Here is a 17,551-nt window from a genome sequence, read left to right as displayed (position 1 = left end):
CTTGGGAGGTTGAGGCAGGAGAATTGCCTGAACCCAGGAGGCGGAGGTTGCAGTGAGCCGAGATCACGCCATTGCACTCCAGCCTTGGTAACAAGAGCAAAACTCCATCTCAAAAAAAAAAAAAAAAAAAAAAAGATATTCAATTTAACAAAGTTTTTACAAAATTTTTATAAAATACAGAGCATTTTTACTAAGCCTTAAAATAATCTTGTAAATAGGTCTTTTCCCTCATTTTATAGATGGGAAAATGATAGAAGAGGAAATAAATTCATATTATTGCATTGAACGGAACATGGCCCTACAGTTTCCACCCAAGACCAGAGGAACTTCGCCTGCCCCTCTCTGGGGCTTTGCCCTGGCCACCCCAGGATCACTGCTTATCCTACATTTGATCTTAGCGAAAAGATCCAGAAGCAATACACTACTTATCCTTTGAGATCTTAAGGGACACTCATCAGAAATAGCCATGGTTAACACAGCAGACGTCTGGCTCTCACCAACCCTTCCTACAGTAATCTCCAGTACATCTGAGTATTGCTGGGAAAACACAGGGGAAACAAAATGTGTACCATTGAGTGAGCGGGCTGCCCAGGCCAGACAGGCAAGCAAGCCTGAGGCAGCTCTTGTCCCCTAACGTGTGGTAACTGGCGTCAGCTAGAGGCTCCCCTTGGTGAGCCCTTTTGTAGCCTAACAAAGACAAAACACGTTTGTTTAGAGACAATGGATTGCTTACTTAGAAGCAAGATACAATTCAGGAACATCCAAAAAATCACTTTTCTCACGTCTCAAGTTTTGTCTGAGTAGGGGGTGGTCCTGAGGGAGTTTCAAGGGCCTTAATGCTATTAATGTTTCCAACCCTCATTACAACCTATGAAGTTGCCACTATTACCTTTACAAAAGATAGGTAAGGGCCCAGCGTGGTGGCCTGTGATGGCTCAGGCCTGCAATCTCAGCACTTTGGGAGTCCAAGGCTGGGCAGATTACTTGAGGCCAAGAGTTCAAGACCAGCCTAGTCAACAATGGTGAAATCCTGTCTCTACTAAAAAGACCAAAATTAGCCTGGCATGGTGGCGCATGCCTGTAACCTCAGCTACTCTGGAGGCTGAGGCACAAGAAATGCTTGAGCCCAGGAGGCAGAGGTTGCAGTGAGCTGAAATCACACACTGCACTCCAGCCAGGGTGACAAAGCGAGACCCTGTTTCAAAAAAAAAGACATAAGGACACACAAGAAGAAGACAAGGCTTAGTTACTTGACTAAAGTCATCTGGAAATACGTGAGAGTCCTTATTTGAATCCAGGTTTCCTGGCAGAGACACCACACTCTCAGCCACTATATTTCACCGCCTCTACACAGGTTTCATGCAAACGGCTTCCTTAGCACAATGGCACCATCTACAGCCTGAGAAGAACTGTCAGGTCTAAAAGAGAATGGCTCCTCAGTAGGAATACAATTGAAGTAGTGTATTCTACTTCTTTCTCCATGTCTCTAGGCCAAGGCCCTTAGCTGAAGCTGTAGAAGAGGAATGGAGGGTCTTCCCAGTCCAGGGACTCCCTAGGTACAGCTGAGCCAATTCCTCAAGGTCTTGATGCAGACAGACTTCAGGTCCCCAACGTCTATCTTCAGCTAACAGGTCTTCAGGTGTTGTCCTGGTGGTGATCCTCTCGTTTTTGAATCCCGTGAAGGAAAATTCCCCTGCATTGCAGGATTGGCGTTCAGTACTGTTTCACACCCAGTGTCTCCATACATGAAACATGAAATTATTTTCCAGGCTTTCACCTGCAGACAAATTTGCTAACAGAGAGATGTGCACTCCTATGGAAGGCTACTACATACTCATTGTTTATTCAGGCTTTTTTTCTTTTTCTTTCTCTTCCCTGCTTTTCCCTTCCCGTCTTTATTTTTCCCAATTGCATATCATTCTCTGGAAGGGGTTGGGAGTAGTCCCTAAACGACCTTCCATCCCTGGTCTGAGCAGGCTCAGCCACACCAGTTCATTGGGTCTGTGCTATAATGGAGAACCCACCATGTCTGGGATCAGCCTGAATGGCTTTTATCTGGCTGTAGGTACACTCAAGGACTTGGGCCCATTTCTGGAGCATGCAAGTAGACGGGGGCCGTAGTAGGAGCCATGTCTGGCGCTTGGGGAACTGAGGCACTCAGAATCCCCACCTGAGCTGTGGCCATCCTCTCCTTTGTTATTTAGCCTGCATCTTCCCCAAAAGTAGGCAGTGCATTAGGTTTAGCTGGAGCTCACGTACGGGAGCTCTCCTGTGTGAGGAGCACATGGAGACCTCAGGTTAAAAACAGCCAGAGCTGGTCTCATCTTCAGCAGAAGGAAGCCCAATCCATGTCCCCATGACTACTGGGAATGTGTATTCCATGGCACCCTTCTTCCTGCCCAGACACCAGCCCTGCCATAGACCAACCTCACTGGAAGATGCCTGGGCACTTCCATCACTGTCTTTACTCAGGTCGTCCTAGTTTCCACTCCTCTCTCAGAAAACCCAATTCAACGTCCTGCCCAGATGTCATTGCTTCCTCCCACTTGGTTGGTCCTGGTCACTGTCCTCCGAGCACCTGCAGAGCCTAAGTCAGACATCCATTAGGGTGGTTGTGCTAATAGCCTTTCTCCCTTTATTCATCCTCATCTACTAGGATCTACTGCTGCCATCCTCTCCCACCCAGTACCTACGACAAGGGACAGTGCCTAGCAGATCCTCAAGTATTTACTTAATCAGTCCAAGTCTGTGTATAGGGTCAGGCTTGTCAGTGTCATGTGCAAAGAAGGATAGAGAGCTAGTATAATCAGAATATTCCTCCCTCAACTCCACCCTTCCCCACCCCAGCCATCAAAACTTACTGGTAGGGATTTGGATACAAAGTCAAATAATTATACTCCTAGAAAGAGCATGGAAGCTATCTGGCTAGAGAGACAGGAGTCCTAGATGGAGATGGGAACTACATGGCTAGAGATTGTTCTCTTGTAAAGACAGTGGATTCTGAAACCAGAGATCAGACTTAGAATTCAGCCTTTACTGATTAGCCCACGAACAGTATCCTCAGCAGGTTACTAAATTCTCAAGAGTCTATTTTTAACCTTTGAGTTACCTAGTTAACAGCTTCATACACAGCAGTATTTTATGTTCAATTCTACATGTTCCTGACAGAGCTGTGTGTGGCGACTTACCACGCACACAACCTACCTGCTCCCATGAGTTAGGATCCGGCCCAGTATGAGGATCACACTGCTCCACTACCCTCAAAATCCAACCTGTGCTTGTCCTAGGGAGGCACCTTCTAATTTCTGGAAACTAGTTGAGCTGCTAGCTCTGTGGGATGAGTCCACTGCCCTCTCTGGTTTGGAGCTGGTATAACTTATCCTACAAAGACCTGACACACAAATGGCTCTGGGTATCCTCCATCTAAACTCACAGCCAGTTTTGATTTGAGGAATTTCTTTATTGGAATTCCACTTTACCTACCACAGACGCCATGACAAAGAGTGAGCCCTAAACAAAGTATCTGTTAACATTTTACAAGAGACAATATACACATGTACTGCATGACATCTTTACAGGAACACATTCCAAAACAAACACTTAACAGGATTATTAAGAAACATTACTTTCCTTCTCTCTGGAGGGACTGGTACTTAGCTTTTTAGCTTCTGCAACAAAATGCGTTCCTTCTCAGCATTCCTATTCATAGGAATCCCTGAATCAATTACGTCATGTAAGGTGCAAATTTATGTTGACGATGTGTTCCATTACTGAATGTGTCAAAATCCTCTCCCTGGTAGAACCTTTTATTGTTGCATATGTGTGAATACCACTTCCAGGTTCTCCCTCATCACAAATTCATCATTCATTATAGGAGTTCATCTGAAACTTTAAAGAAGTTTCATTCACTCAACTAATGTATCACAATATTATGTTCATCAACTTGCATTTTTTAAGAGTGACTCTATCTCTTGTTAGAATAATAAGTCTATGCTTTCTACTTTTCCTAAAACGAAATTCAGATTTTGTTTCAGAAGTCATCATCATTGTCCCCCTCCCAAAACAATTATATCAAGTTTATACTTCAAAAACACTAATATTAAATAAATTTATATTCCCTGAAGCCTATCTCTCCCTGAAATTGCCTGCTAGAGGCCCCTCTTAGTTTTCCCACTGACCAATGTGTAATTGGGATTCAAAGATATACCTGAATTTTCTGTATTTCTAGTAATAGAATTTACCAAACGTGATGGTGATTATGTGACTTTTAATTGAAGTCCTTTCCTCATATGTGTGTTTTATGTCCAGAAATGTCTACTAATTTTGAAGATTCGTTTGACATCCCGTCACCTGGATAAGTTTTTATCTCAAGGATGGACTATTTTATATCCTGCAAGAGCTGAATTACCTTGACACTGGAAACTTTCTTGCTCACTGATTGAAAATCACATAGAAAGGATTCCTCACAATCCTCTAGGATGGTTTCATTTATACTGGGTAAATTACAAGCCATGACCCATGCATTCTTACATTCATAAGGTATTTCTTCCATTTGAGTTCTGAGACTTGGTAAGCTCTGCCTGCTACAAAGCCATACTCATCCTGCTCCCATCCAGGGCATTCCCTCCCTCATAGGTTCTCTTCTGGGATATGCCACTATGACTTCCCACATATATCACATTTAAAGATTCCTCTCCAATATGGGTTCTTTTATGCTTGGTGAGATTTGATCTGATATTAAAAGCCTTACCACACTCATTACATCGGTATGGCTTCTTTCCAGTGTGGATCCTTTTGTGCTGGTCAAGGACTGATCTATAATTGAAGGATTTCCCACACTCACAATTATATGGCTGCTTCCCCCGATGGACACTTTTATGGTTGATAAGACTTGAGTGTGAGATGTACGCCTTCCCACATTCATCACATTCATAGGGTTTCTCACCTGTGTGGATCCTTTTATGCACTGTGAGGCCTGAGCTGTTCCTGAAGGCCTTCCCACACCTATCACACACATAGGGTTTCTCTCCTGTGTGGATCCTCTTGTGCTGAGAAAGGAGAGAGCTGTAACTGAAAGATTTCCCACACTCAACACACTTGAAGGGTTTCTCCCCAAGATGGACTCTTTTATGGCTTATAAGAGTTCTGCTTGAGAAAAAAGCTTTTCCACATTCATCACACATATGGGGTGTCTTGCCAGGGTGGGTACTTTTATGGTTAATAAGGCTTGAGTGTGAGATGTAGGCTTTTCCACACACATCACATTCATAGGGCTTCTCCCCAGTATGGATTCTTTTATGAACTTTAAGGCTTGAGTTGTTTCTGAAGACCTTCTCACACCTATCACATTCATAAGGTTTCTCTCTAGTGTGGACCCTTCTGTGCTGAGAAAGGAGTGATGTGTAATTAAAAGATTTCTCACACACATCACATTTGTAGGGCTTCTCCCCAAGATGAACTTTTTTGTGGTTTATAAGGGTTCGGTATGTGATGAAGGCTTTATCACACTCATCACACTTAAAGGGCTTCTCCCCAGGGTGTACACTTTTATGATTTATAAGGCTCGAGAGAGAGATGTATGCCTTCCCACATTCTTCACATTTATAAGGTCGTTCCCCAGTATGGATCCGTTTATGTACTTTAAGGCCGGAATTATTTCTGAAAGCTTTTCCACACTCATCACACCCAAAGGGTTTTTCCCTGGTATGAATCCTTTTATGCTGCTCAAGGGCAGAGCTGTAGTTGAAGGATTTCTCACAATAGCTACATTTATAGGGCTTCTCCCCAAGATGGATTCCTTTGTGATTTTTAAGGCTAGAGCGTGAGATATAGGCCTTCCCACACACATCACACTTATATGGTTTTTCCCCAGTATGAAGCCTCCTGTGGACTTTGAGGCCTGCATTGTTTCTGAACGTTTTCCCACACACATCACATACATAAGGTCTCTCTCCAGTGTGAATAGTTCTATGTTGAAGAAGAAGTGAGTTATAACTAAACGATTTCCCACACTCCTTACATTCATGGGCTTTCTTCCCAGGGTGAATGCTTTTATGGACTGCAAGGCCTGAGCTATAGCTGAATGCTTTGCCGCAGACATCACATTTGTAAGGTTTCTCTCCAGTGTGAATCCTTTTATGTACTATGAGGCCTGAGCTGTTCCTGAAAGCCTTCCCACATTCATCACATTCATAAGGTTTCTCTCCAGTGTGGATGACTTTATGCTGAATGAGTAGAGAGCTATAATTAAAAGATTTCTCACACTCATCACATTTATAGGGTTTATCTCCAAAGTGAATGCTTTTATGGTTGAGAAGAGTTCTGCAAGTAATGAAGGCCTTCCCACACTCATCACATTCATAAGGTTTCTCACCCGTGTGGATCCTTTTGTGGACCCTAAGGCCAGAGCTGTTACTGAAGGTTTTCCCACAGATGTCACATTCGTAGGGCTTCTCCCCTGTGTGGATCCTTTTGTGGACTCTGAGCCCAGAGCTGTTCCTGAAGGCCTTCCCACACTCACCGCATTCATAGGGCTTCTCCCCAGTGTGGATCCTTTTATGCTGGTCCAGAACAGAGCTATAATTGAATGATTTTCCACATTCATCACACTTACAGTTCTTCTCCCCAGAATGGGTGCTTTTGTGGTTTATAAGGCTGGAGTAAGACATGTAGGCTTTCCCACATTCCTCACACTTGTACGGCTTCTCCCCAGTGTGGATCCGTTTGTGGACCCGAAGGCTCGAGCTGCTCCGGAAAGTCCCTCCACAGTCATCACATTCATAGCGCTTTTCCCCAGTGTGCATAATTTTATGTTGAACGAGGCGGGAATTATATTTGAAGGATTTCCCACACTCATCACATTTATGTAATTTCTTAACAGCACTGGTTTTCTGCTGTAGACTGGGGTGGGAGGTTCCATTAATGTTCTCCACACATTTGTCTTGCTCACTGCCTCTCGGTCCTACAGGCATAGTCTGGTGTGTGATATGCTGTGGGCTTAGATGTGAGCTCTTCTCAGACACCTCACCTTCCTGTTCTGTTTTTATATTTGCTGTACTCTTAACTTTGCTGATCGCTTCCCTGATGCTGCTTCTGTCTTCCTTTACCCTGTTTCCCACAGGCTTTTCCTGTTGTTTCTCTACCTTGCTATCCCAGTCACATGTGTCACCAACCTTAGATTCAGGCATACAATCCTTGTAAAGACTTTTCACTTTTGGCCACGTATAGTCTGCATTTCCAACATTTTCATATTCTTCAGTTGGTTCCTCATCCTCAGTGCCCGTCTTCAAATGTGACACTAAACCAAGAAAATGAAAAGGACACTTGTTCACTCTCTTAAAACAACAACAACCACAACAAAAACTGGAATAACAACAAACAACAAAATTTGCTCATTCACTCGACAAACATTTACTGGCAACATACTTTGTGATGGGTACCATGTACCATTTTTTAAGTACTAGGGATATTACATTAAATATGACAAAATTTTTGCCCCTGTGAAACTAATGTTAAAATGTTAGAGCCCTGGATTTTCAATGGAACAATGAGCTTTTCTATTCTTGCATAGCAGCTTAGCATAGGGAAAGGTGAAATGATGCACAGAATCACGGGCGACACCACTTAGTTTTTTAACAATGTCATCCAGTCATGGAAAAACAGAGGGCACAAGAAATCTCTGAAGAACAGAAGACAGAAAAATTCATAAGGAGGACAAAAGTTAGGCATAACTTGTTTTTATTATCAAAAGTTGGGCATAACTTGTTTTTATTATCAAAAGTTAGACAAATCAGCAGAGCACAGACAAAACTAAAGAGGAGAAATTAGTACTTGGGGAGAGGTATCAGGGAGGAGCCTATGAAATCATGAAGACAGTTACTGCAGAGATGAGAAAGAAGGCCACCTGCATATTACATATTAAAATATATTACAAAACTTCTCTAATTAAGAGTGTGGTCTTGGTACATAGACAGGCAAATGGAATAGAACAGGAAGTCCAGACATTGTCCCAGGTACACATAGAAATTACATAATGATAAAGATGATATCTCAAATTAGTGGGGAAAAGATGGTCTTTTAATATTGTTGTAACAACTATGAAGCCATACGGAAAAAGATAAAATTAAATCCCATTCTTCACACCATACACATGAATAAATTCCAAATGGAACAGAGCTCTAAATATAAAAAAGCTGTACAAATGCTAGGAAACATGGGCGAATGCCTCTATGACCTGAGTACAGAGAAAGCTTTCTATGACTCATATGCAAGAAAAGACTGAAACATTTTCAAAAATTGAAGAAAAATAAACTAAAAATCATACAGGAAAACAGGCAGAAGGCGAATGGACAATTATTTAAAATGGCCCTTAAACATTCAACTTGATTCACAATAAGAGAAAGTCAAATAAGAACCACTATAAAATACCATTTCTCACCTGTCATATTAGCAAATGTTCAAAGCTTGACAATACAATGTTGATGAGGCTGTGGAGGAAAGAGGCACTCTCAGACACTGCTAGGAATGCAAAGTGGCACAGCACCTTTTGAGGGAAATTTGCCAATATCTAACAAAACCATACATGCACTTACACAGAAATCCTGCTTTAGGAATTTATATTGAGGATGTACTGCCAACAATACAAAAAACGTACATGCACAGAGTGATTCGTTATAGCATTATATGTAACTGAAAAATCTGGAGACCTATGTAAATGTCCAAGCACAGAAGACTGGTTAAATAAACTGGCACATATGCACAATGGAGTGCTAAAAAAGAATGAGGAACATTTCTGAATTGATAGGGAGCAATCTGTATATCCCAAAGTCAAAAGGGCAAAGTGACAAAGAGTAACATACATGCTACGTTTTGTGTAGTAAAGAAAACAGGAAAACAAACACATATGTGGTTCTCTTTACAGCAATGATAAACCAGAAAACAATGAAGTTCATTGCCTACGAAGGAGGAGTGTGGAGAAAGGAGGGAGAGAGAGAGAGAGAGAGAGAGAGAGAGAGAGAGACTCTGAGTATATAGCCTTTTTAATAGTTTTTACTATAAAAATACATGATAATATTCTACATATTCAAAGAATAAAATTAAACATCAATGAGGACGAGAAAGAGGAAAAACTGCTAAAACAGAAAACAAATGGAAACAAATCAACCTGTTTGCATTTCACATGAATACCACAACCATAGGGAGAGAACAAACTAAAAAGAAACACAGAACTAATCCAGGCAACTTAGAAACATATTTGACTACATAGGTATATTCAGTCTGGGAAAAGCTGAAGGCGGGGCAGTTGGAAGAGATACAAACAATTAAACTGTTAGCAGGTTTTACGTAGAGGTATCAACAAAGCAATTCTGAAACAATTTTAGATGTAATAAGAACCTAAGTAAATGTGTTGATTTTATTGGGAGTTAGGGATCTCCTGGAGAAAGGGACATAAAAATAAGGAATAGAGGAAGGCAAGAATAAACCTTGGGATGAATTCAAAGTACTGGTATGAACTTACGATTTCTAAATTATATATATGTACATATGTGTATGTTCAAGTCTGTATATCTGTATGCATATATTTCCTAGCTCTGTTTGCTGAAAGACCAAAAAACGATAACATCCCAGTGGCAATGAACACGTCTAGTACCCTCATTCTGGGTCTCTATTACCATTATTTACTAAAAGGAACCAGAACTTCTCAAAGAAATGGCAGATTCCAGGCTGAGGGCAGAAAACATACAAGATGAACATCGTGTTACACCAGCAAGTAAAGACAGGCTCAAAAAAAAAAGACCTAGCTTGAACACTCAGTGTTCAAGTACCATAATAACTTTAAGCACCATAATAACTTAAGTCATATGTATAACTAAGTATACATATATGTATAACTAATGTATAACTAAGTATAGTGATATAAACCATTGAAGATAGGATTTCATAAGTCTACACAGGTACAAACAGGAGAGAAAGGGAGGCCTCTTGCTTATATCAGAATGTGAGTTCTGGCTGGTAGATGTAGAAGGAATACCAGAATTGGAAAAATCAGCATTCTGCAACTATCAGAATAAAGACTGGACCAGGAGAGAATCATCAATGATTTCTAAGTCTAGGCGGAAATTCTGATAAGGAGCAGGATATCTGCATGGTCTTAAATATTTATAATGCTTAAATTATTTACAAGTGGGAAAAATTCAACAGTAAAGAGACAATGCCTTGGCCAGGTGTTCTAATTTAACATCTCCAGTGGAACAGATGGACATACTATGCTTTTAGTAGGGAAAAGGACACATCATCTTTGAGAATGCATTATATGAACTGAAGCATCAGGAAACATCAGATAAACCCAAAATAAAAAATGTTTTCTACTAAAAAAGAGGGTGGAGGGAAGGGGGGGGACTATATTTTTAAAATACACATATTATTTTCATAAAAGACAAAGAAAAGCTGTAGAAATGTTCTAGATTAAAGAACCCTAAAGAGACTTGACCACTATATTAAATTCCTGACCTTGACTGGATCTGTAATAGAGGGAAAAACTATTATAGTAAAAAATTATATCAGCTGACAAAGTTGGAATATGGATGGCAGACTAGATAAAAGAGGTATCAACTTCAAATTTACTCAATTTGAAAACTGTACTGTAGGTATATGAGACTATACCAATCCTCAAGAAATATACAATGAATTATTTAGGGATAAAGGGCCATGATACACTTAACTTACCTACAACTACAAATGGTTTAGAAAAATATTTGTATGTATGAAAGAGAGCAAGAGGACAAAATGAAGTCAAATGTTAACTGCAGGTAAATCTGGGTAATGGGTACCTTTTTACTGTTTGTATTTTTAAAATTTTTCTGTGCACTTAAAATTATTACCAAACAGTTGCAAAAATGTCAAAAAGCAAATTTGTTTCCTCTTCTATACCTTCCCTTCCAGGTACTGCTTTGCTACCCTACTGCCTGTTGTACCTGGAAAAAGTGGTCTTTACATCCCACCCCCCTCATGCCTCATTTCTTCTACTCAGACCACATAGCATTAGCTTCTTCAGGCTTGTGTTTGCCCTCCAGGCTGCTGCCCCCAGATGTTCCTGGCCCCTCCTTCCACCTTGAGCCTTTCCTCTTCTGGTTCCACATACTCCCCTAGGAGCCCTGCATGGCTCCAAGCACTCCCATAAGCCGTCTCTCAGGTCCTCATCTCTGGCCAAGATCCCTCTCAATTACAGACCTTGCCCTCCTGTTTGCCTAAGTCAGAAGTGGGCTCTTCTATTTCCCTTGGCCACATCCAAAACAGCCCCTAAGACCACTGATTCTATTGTCTAAATAGTTCTGAAGCTCTTCCCCTATCCCCCACCTCCTTCTTACTGTTAAGGCCTTAGTTTAAGCCTCCTAAATTCTCTTCTGCACTACTGCCATCGTTTCTTGACCTTCACTCTTATCCCTGCCCAATTCTTTCTCCAACCACTGTCAAGAGTTTTTGTAAGATGCACACCTGGTCACTGGGCAGTGCCAATTCTCCCAGGCTACTTACTGTGGCACCTAAAGCCTTCTGCACCAGCCACCTGTGCAAATGTCATCCCTCATTGCCACTCCACTGATTCTCAGCCTGATCCTTTGTCTCTCTGACAAGTGGATTATTAGTTTTCTTCCTGTTCTCTGGGATTCCATGTTAGACTGGCTGCTGACTGGTCTGGTCTGCCTAAAATCACAGATACTTTGCAACTTACCTCTCTAACCTAGGTGAAGACCAGGGGCCTCCCTGTTCTAGCTCTGCTTAAACCCCACTGTTTGGGTTAGGGGCACAATGTCCTATCACCTGATATAGTTCATCCAATCCTCTTTATGAGTGACATCAAAATGGATTAATATAAACACGCATCTTCATTGAACATAGATCTGTCAAAAACACAGGCAGAAAAGCACTAGAGTAAATGCTGCCAACATGTAAAGGCAATAAAAAGAATGTAACGCAACATTAAGTTATCCTTATAAACAATACTGAAGATGCACTCTAGCATCAGTTATTTCTGAGACTGAGTGTTACACAAGGAACTTAGATTATTATCTGTATCCCATCTGTTTTCCAGGCCCTGGGCTATTCCCAACCAAGGAGATGGATATGACAAGGCCCTGCCACTGAGGCGCCTGCAGATTAGTAGGAGAGTCTGGTAGGAAAATAACCATGTTATAAAAATGACAGAGGCAAATACAGGGTATAGATGGTGGGAGTGGAGGATGGACTACAGGAAGAGCTTCAGGAAGAATGCCAAGGGAGAGTAGCTATAGAGGAATTGGTGTTCAGCCCCCTCAAGACATCTGGGGCAGACAAAGGGGAAGCCAGACAGGTGGGCAAAGAAGTAGCAACCCTGGATATGTGTTTTGGAAAAATTACTTTATTAAATTGGGGTTGGCAAACATTTTCTGTAAAGTATCAGGCAGTGTATATTTTAGCTTTGTGGGCCATATAGAACTGCTGCGTATTGTTTTTTTAAGCATTTCTTTAAAAATATAAAAATCATTCTTAGTTTGCAGGCCATACATAAACAGTCCACAAGCCCAGCAGTGTGCCCACCTCTATTAGATAATATCAAGGAATCAGAGTGAATTTAGGCTGGCATAATAATGGCATTGTGGCTATGTTAGAACTGTCTTTTTTTTTTTTGAGATGGAGTCTTGCTCTGTTGCCAGGTTGGAGTGGAATGGTACATATCAGCTCACTGCAACCTCCGCCTCCTGGGATCAAGCAATTCTCCCTGTCTCGGCCTCCCGAGTAGCTGGGATTATAGGTGCCTGCCACCACACCTATCTAATTTTTGTATTTTTATTACAGGTAGGGTTCCCCATGTTGGTCAGGCTGGGCTCCAACTCCTGATCTCAGGTGATCTTGCCACCTTGGTCTCCCAAAGTGCTGGGATTACAGGTGTGAGCCACTGTGCCTGCCCCCATTTTTTTTTTTTTTTTTTGAAATAATTCAGACTGAAGTCTACAGTGAAATGGCATGGTACCTAGAATTTGCTTTAAAATATTTAAATAAAGAAAAAATAAAAAGGGAAAAGCTAAACAGCAGAATCTTGATAATTGCTGTATCTGAATGATGGGTATATGTAAGTTCATAAGAAAAAATTTTTAAAAAGATCAGACAAGGTGCAGTCCCTCATTCCTGTAATCCCAGCACTCTGGGAGGCTAAGGCAGGCAGATCACCTGAGGCTAGGAGCTCAAGTCCAGCCTGACCAACAAGGCGAATGAATCCCTGTCTCTACTAAAAATACAAAAATTAGCCAGGTGTGGTGGTGCACACCTGTAGTCCCAGTTACTCAACTTGGGAGGCTGAGGCACAAGAATCGCTTGAACCTGGGAGGTGGAGGTTGCAGTGAGCCAAGATAGTGCCATTGTAGTCCAGCCTGGGTGACAGAGCAAGACTCTGTCTCAAAAAAAAAAAAGATAACTCATACTAGTTACAGTGGGAGAATGGATTGAGGCGAGAGAGGACTGAGTCCTGGAGTTCCAGGAGAAAGTCACTATAAACCAATCAAGAAGACCGATGTGGTGGCTAAGTCATGTGTCCCCTATGACACAAGTAATGAATTACCCCCCAAAACACAACTTTTCCATGGAAAGACACAGAAAGTTTTGAATTGTTTAAAAGTTCTAAAGGCTGAATGGGCAAGTCCTTTCTAACCAGTTTTCAACATGTAGCATGACTCTAATAGTCTAGTTACATCAGTCAAGTGTCAGACACAGAATGCTATCCACTCCTTCCAAACTACATATGACCAATGACGTCTGGGCACTTCTGTGCTTCTTGTTCATGCTCTATCACCAAAGCCTAGGAAAATGAATGCAAATACGTACTAAGAACCTGCCCTAAATTCTTGCTGTCTCTGCCCCCGAGACTCAGGAGCCACTTTTCAAGAGCCTAGACAACTCATAAAAGAGGAAATGTGGCCTACTCTGGCTGAAAATTCCTTCCTATTAATAGACTGCAACTAGCCAGCAACTACTTTGAATTTGCGGAGTCCAGTCATATTCCACAAGACAATCTACTACCTCAAGTGTCACGTGTGGATACCATACCTTAAGTTCTTGGATACTATATTTGATTTGGAGATGATCAAAGGAAATGTGAAACACAATGTGGCCACAAAATGCTCACCACCCCAGAAGAAAGAATACTTAGGAGGGAGAAAATGTGCAAATCAAAGATGGCACTGAGGAATAGAGAAGTGATATGCAGATGAGAAGACAATATGGTTTGTGTTCTAGATATTGTTGCATTTGTCTTACGAATATTAGGAATGTAGGTAGTTAATGTGAGTTGGTTCCATTGATTAAATGTAGAAATAAGAATAGAAGGTGATTTTTCCTTAAAGTAAAAAATTGAAAATGAATATTCTCATACCAAGCAGTGGAGAAGATTCTTAGTTATCCTAGGGGAGAAGGTGAACAGAGGAGATACTAAAAGGGAAGCTGAGAGATTTTCTGAATCGAACCTGGCAGGGACTGTCTTGGAGTCATTGACAGAATTAGTGATCAGGCTAGTGTAAGACTACATATAGGGACAAGTCTCAGGAGGGAAGGACTACTTAGTCTTACTTGTTTTTTAAACACTCTACATGAGTGATTTTCGTAACTTGTTATATGTAACAGTCTGCCAATAACTAGTTGAGTTAATGTAAAACAAGATTTTTTTAAACGGCTATTTAGCTTCTTCTTTAAAAATCCTTACCCTAATACACTGTATTGAGTATACCATTGTTTGAAGTAACAAAAAACTGGAGACAACCCAAATGCCCCCAAATAGATCTAAAAAATGACAGAATATCGAAAACATCCAAACGATGGCCCATCCAATACCTACCACAGCTCTGTCAAACCAAACCAAACCAAACCAAACTGTTTGTGTTCTGGCATGTGTAGAGACCGGTAAGATAAAGAAGCAAGGGGTTAAAACGATTTTTACCACCTGTGTGGAAAAAAAAGGGGGAACTAACTAGTAATATTTGCTAGTATTTGCAAAAAGAAATTTGGAAAAGACACAAAGGAACAAAAGTGGCTACGTAAGAGGGTAGGGCCTAGGAAGATAGCTGAGTGGGGTGAGAGGAAATCTTTCACTGGTAACTTTTCATATTTTTAATATCCCAGCGATATGAATGTATTACATTTCAGATTATTATTTTTTAAGCCGTGAGCTTTCACAAAAAAATGCTCCTGCTAGCCACCTACTTAAAACACCCAGCCCTGGCACTCCCCACTTAGCTTTTCCGGTCCCAACCCTGGGTTCCCGCAGGCTGTCCCCCGGGTTTAAGAAACTCGTCCCACCTCTCCCTACCTAGTCAACTCCTGTTCTGCTCGCGGGAATACTTTGCCCTCGCAATCACTCTCAAGTCCTAGGGCTAAACTTAGCTGCAGTGGCAGCACGAAATGGTGGGTATTTTGAAGCGCTAATTTTCAGGGATCCCCTTCCATCCAAGACAGGGATGAATAGTTGAGGAACACCGAAGTGGGGCATAGGCCCTTCTCAGAACACTGAGCAGCCCTAACAAGACGCTGGTCAGTTCAGACGGTCGCAGCTGCGGCCCACAGGGAGCCCAGTCTGTTCCAAAGGCGCGTCCTACACCCTTCTGCCTGCCCTAGGTCTTCCCTCCCCTCCGCTCCCCAGGAACGCGCCAACTGAGATGTGTGAGGGAAGGGGCACGCTTACTCCCAGATCCCGCCCGAGTCCCCCGGGGCAACGAAGACCGGATCAAAAAGGGAAGGGCGTGGCAGGAAAGGGCCAGGGGCGGGAGAGCGGGCGGCCGCGGACTCACGTACTGGCTGTGGCGGCGCCGCGGGAGCACGGCCGCCGGCGGGACAAAAGCGCGGACCGCACGGCCGGAAGAAACCGCGCCACCCCTGGGGTACTTCCGCGCCCTCTCTGGGATGCTGGAGGACTGACTCGCTGGTCTGGGCCGGCGGCCCTGGCTGGAGGAAAGGGAACGAACGCCTTCCTCGGCTATTTATTGAATGCCCCCTGCAGTGCGCGCGCTCGGGGCGCGACTAGGAGACGGTGGGCGGGGTTTCCTGTTTCCGTGCACTTTACCTTCTGGGGTGGGGTGGGAGAGGGGCACAGGTAATAAAGTAAATACCTGCCTACCCACCTGCTTGTGTTCCTGAACACGTGATTAGTTGCCAGGAGGGTGCAGGGACGTTCCCGGAAGTGGAGGCCTGGCGGGAAATGGGGGAATCCGGGAGGGGCCCGGAAGGCGCCGGGCTGGGGACCGATTGTCTTCTCAGCTGGTTGGTGGCTGGCCGGAGACCTACAGCCCCTCCTGATGGTGAGCACCGGAAGCGCCCCTGGCCAGGCATTGGGGTGTACCAGGAGGGAGCGCGCGCTAGGAGTGCTCCCGGGGAACAGGCCACATTCCCACCCCGCTGGTGCGCCAGCTTGGCAGTGACCTCATCCCTTGCCTTCCCAACCCCCGTTGTCGGCTCCCAAACCCAAGGCCTAAAAAGACTTTGAAAACCTTTTTTTTTTTTTTTAATTTATTTTTGTAGGTACATAGTAGGTGTCCCTATTTATGGAGTAGATGAGATATCTTTATACAGAGGCATGCAATGCATAATAATCATATCAGGGTTAATGGAGTACCTGTCGCCTCAAGCATTTATCCTTTGTGTTACAAGCAATCAAATTATATTCTTAGTTATTTAAAAATATACAACTAAGTTATTATTGGCTATAGCCATTCTTTTTAAAAATGAGCAACATCTAAATTTTTTTTATGTTAAGTTTAAATAATTGTAAAGGGTATATTTTTGACATGCTGCTAATACTGACTTTTAAAAAAGAACAAAATTGCTTTATTTCAAATGTATCCAATGGAATCTAAATCCCTGAAGATTTGGTATTATCCACTTTTAACAGTCATAAATTTTACATCTTTTAGGGTTTTTTCCTTTAAAGTTTACTTTATGTCTCTCACCGGCTTTTTATTCTAATGTAAAAATATTTTCATTTTATGTGCCTCGTTGAATTTTGTCCTAGCGTAAAATAGTTTTATTGTTTATTGTTTACCCTAGCATATACCATATACCTCTGTAATGAAATTAGCTTACATTTTTTTCCCCCAGTGTTAGTTAGTTTCTGGATTATTAGCAAAATTATATAAACATTTCAAAGTTTTTACTGTTAATTTTTTTTTTTTTTTTTTGAAAGTTCTTTTAATGGAAACTCTTAGCCTCTTCTTAATAGGAGACATTATATAATGAACTTCCCATATTCTTTTTATTTTTTGAGACGGAATCTTGCTCTGTCATCAGGCTGGAGTGCAGTGGTGTGATCTTGGTTCACTGCAACCTCCGCCTCCCGGTTTCAAGTGATTCCCTTTCCCTCAGCCTCCTGAATAGCTGGGACTACAGGTGTGCCACCATGCCCGGCTAATTTTTTGTATTTTTTAGTAGAGGCAGGGTTTCATTATGTTGGCCAGGTTGGTCTGGAACTCCTGACCTCGTGATCTGCCCACTTTGGCCTCCCAAAGTGCTGGGGTTACAGGCCTGAGCCACCACACCC

General features: G+C 42.3%; 1 protein-coding gene across 9 annotated transcripts; it reads right to left on the bottom strand.

Moving 5' to 3' along the window:
• Positions 1-1,226: 1,226 nt before the first annotated feature.
• ZFP62 (ZFP62 zinc finger protein) lies at positions 1,227-16,188 on the bottom strand. 9 transcript variants are annotated; one of them, XM_037734564.1, is made up of 3 exons: positions 15,814-15,946; positions 4,946-7,297; positions 1,227-3,888 (listed from the first exon to the last, which is right to left on the bottom strand). In XM_037734564.1, coding segments are annotated over exons 1-3 (2,373 nt in total). In that variant the 5' UTR covers positions 15,815-15,946; the 3' UTR covers positions 1,227-3,868. The 9 variants fall into 9 exon arrangements, with proteins under 9 accessions (XP_037590492.1, XP_017372989.1, XP_037590491.1 ...); XM_017517500.2 differs by lacking the exon at positions 15,814-15,946 and adding an exon at positions 8,438-8,457; XM_037734563.1 differs by lacking the exon at positions 15,814-15,946 and adding an exon at positions 8,438-8,457 and having other exon boundaries at positions 1,227-2,587.
• Between the last annotated feature and the right edge of the window lie 1,363 nt (positions 16,189-17,551).

The sequence above is a fragment of the Cebus imitator genome, unplaced genomic scaffold (assembly GCF_001604975.1).
Source record: "Cebus imitator isolate Cc_AM_T3 unplaced genomic scaffold, Cebus_imitator-1.0 Scaffold634, whole genome shotgun sequence".
Classification (NCBI taxonomy): domain Eukaryota; kingdom Metazoa; phylum Chordata; class Mammalia; order Primates; family Cebidae; genus Cebus; species Cebus imitator.
The sequence above is the reverse complement of the archived record's forward strand: the minus strand, read 5'-3'. Positions and strand labels throughout refer to the sequence as shown.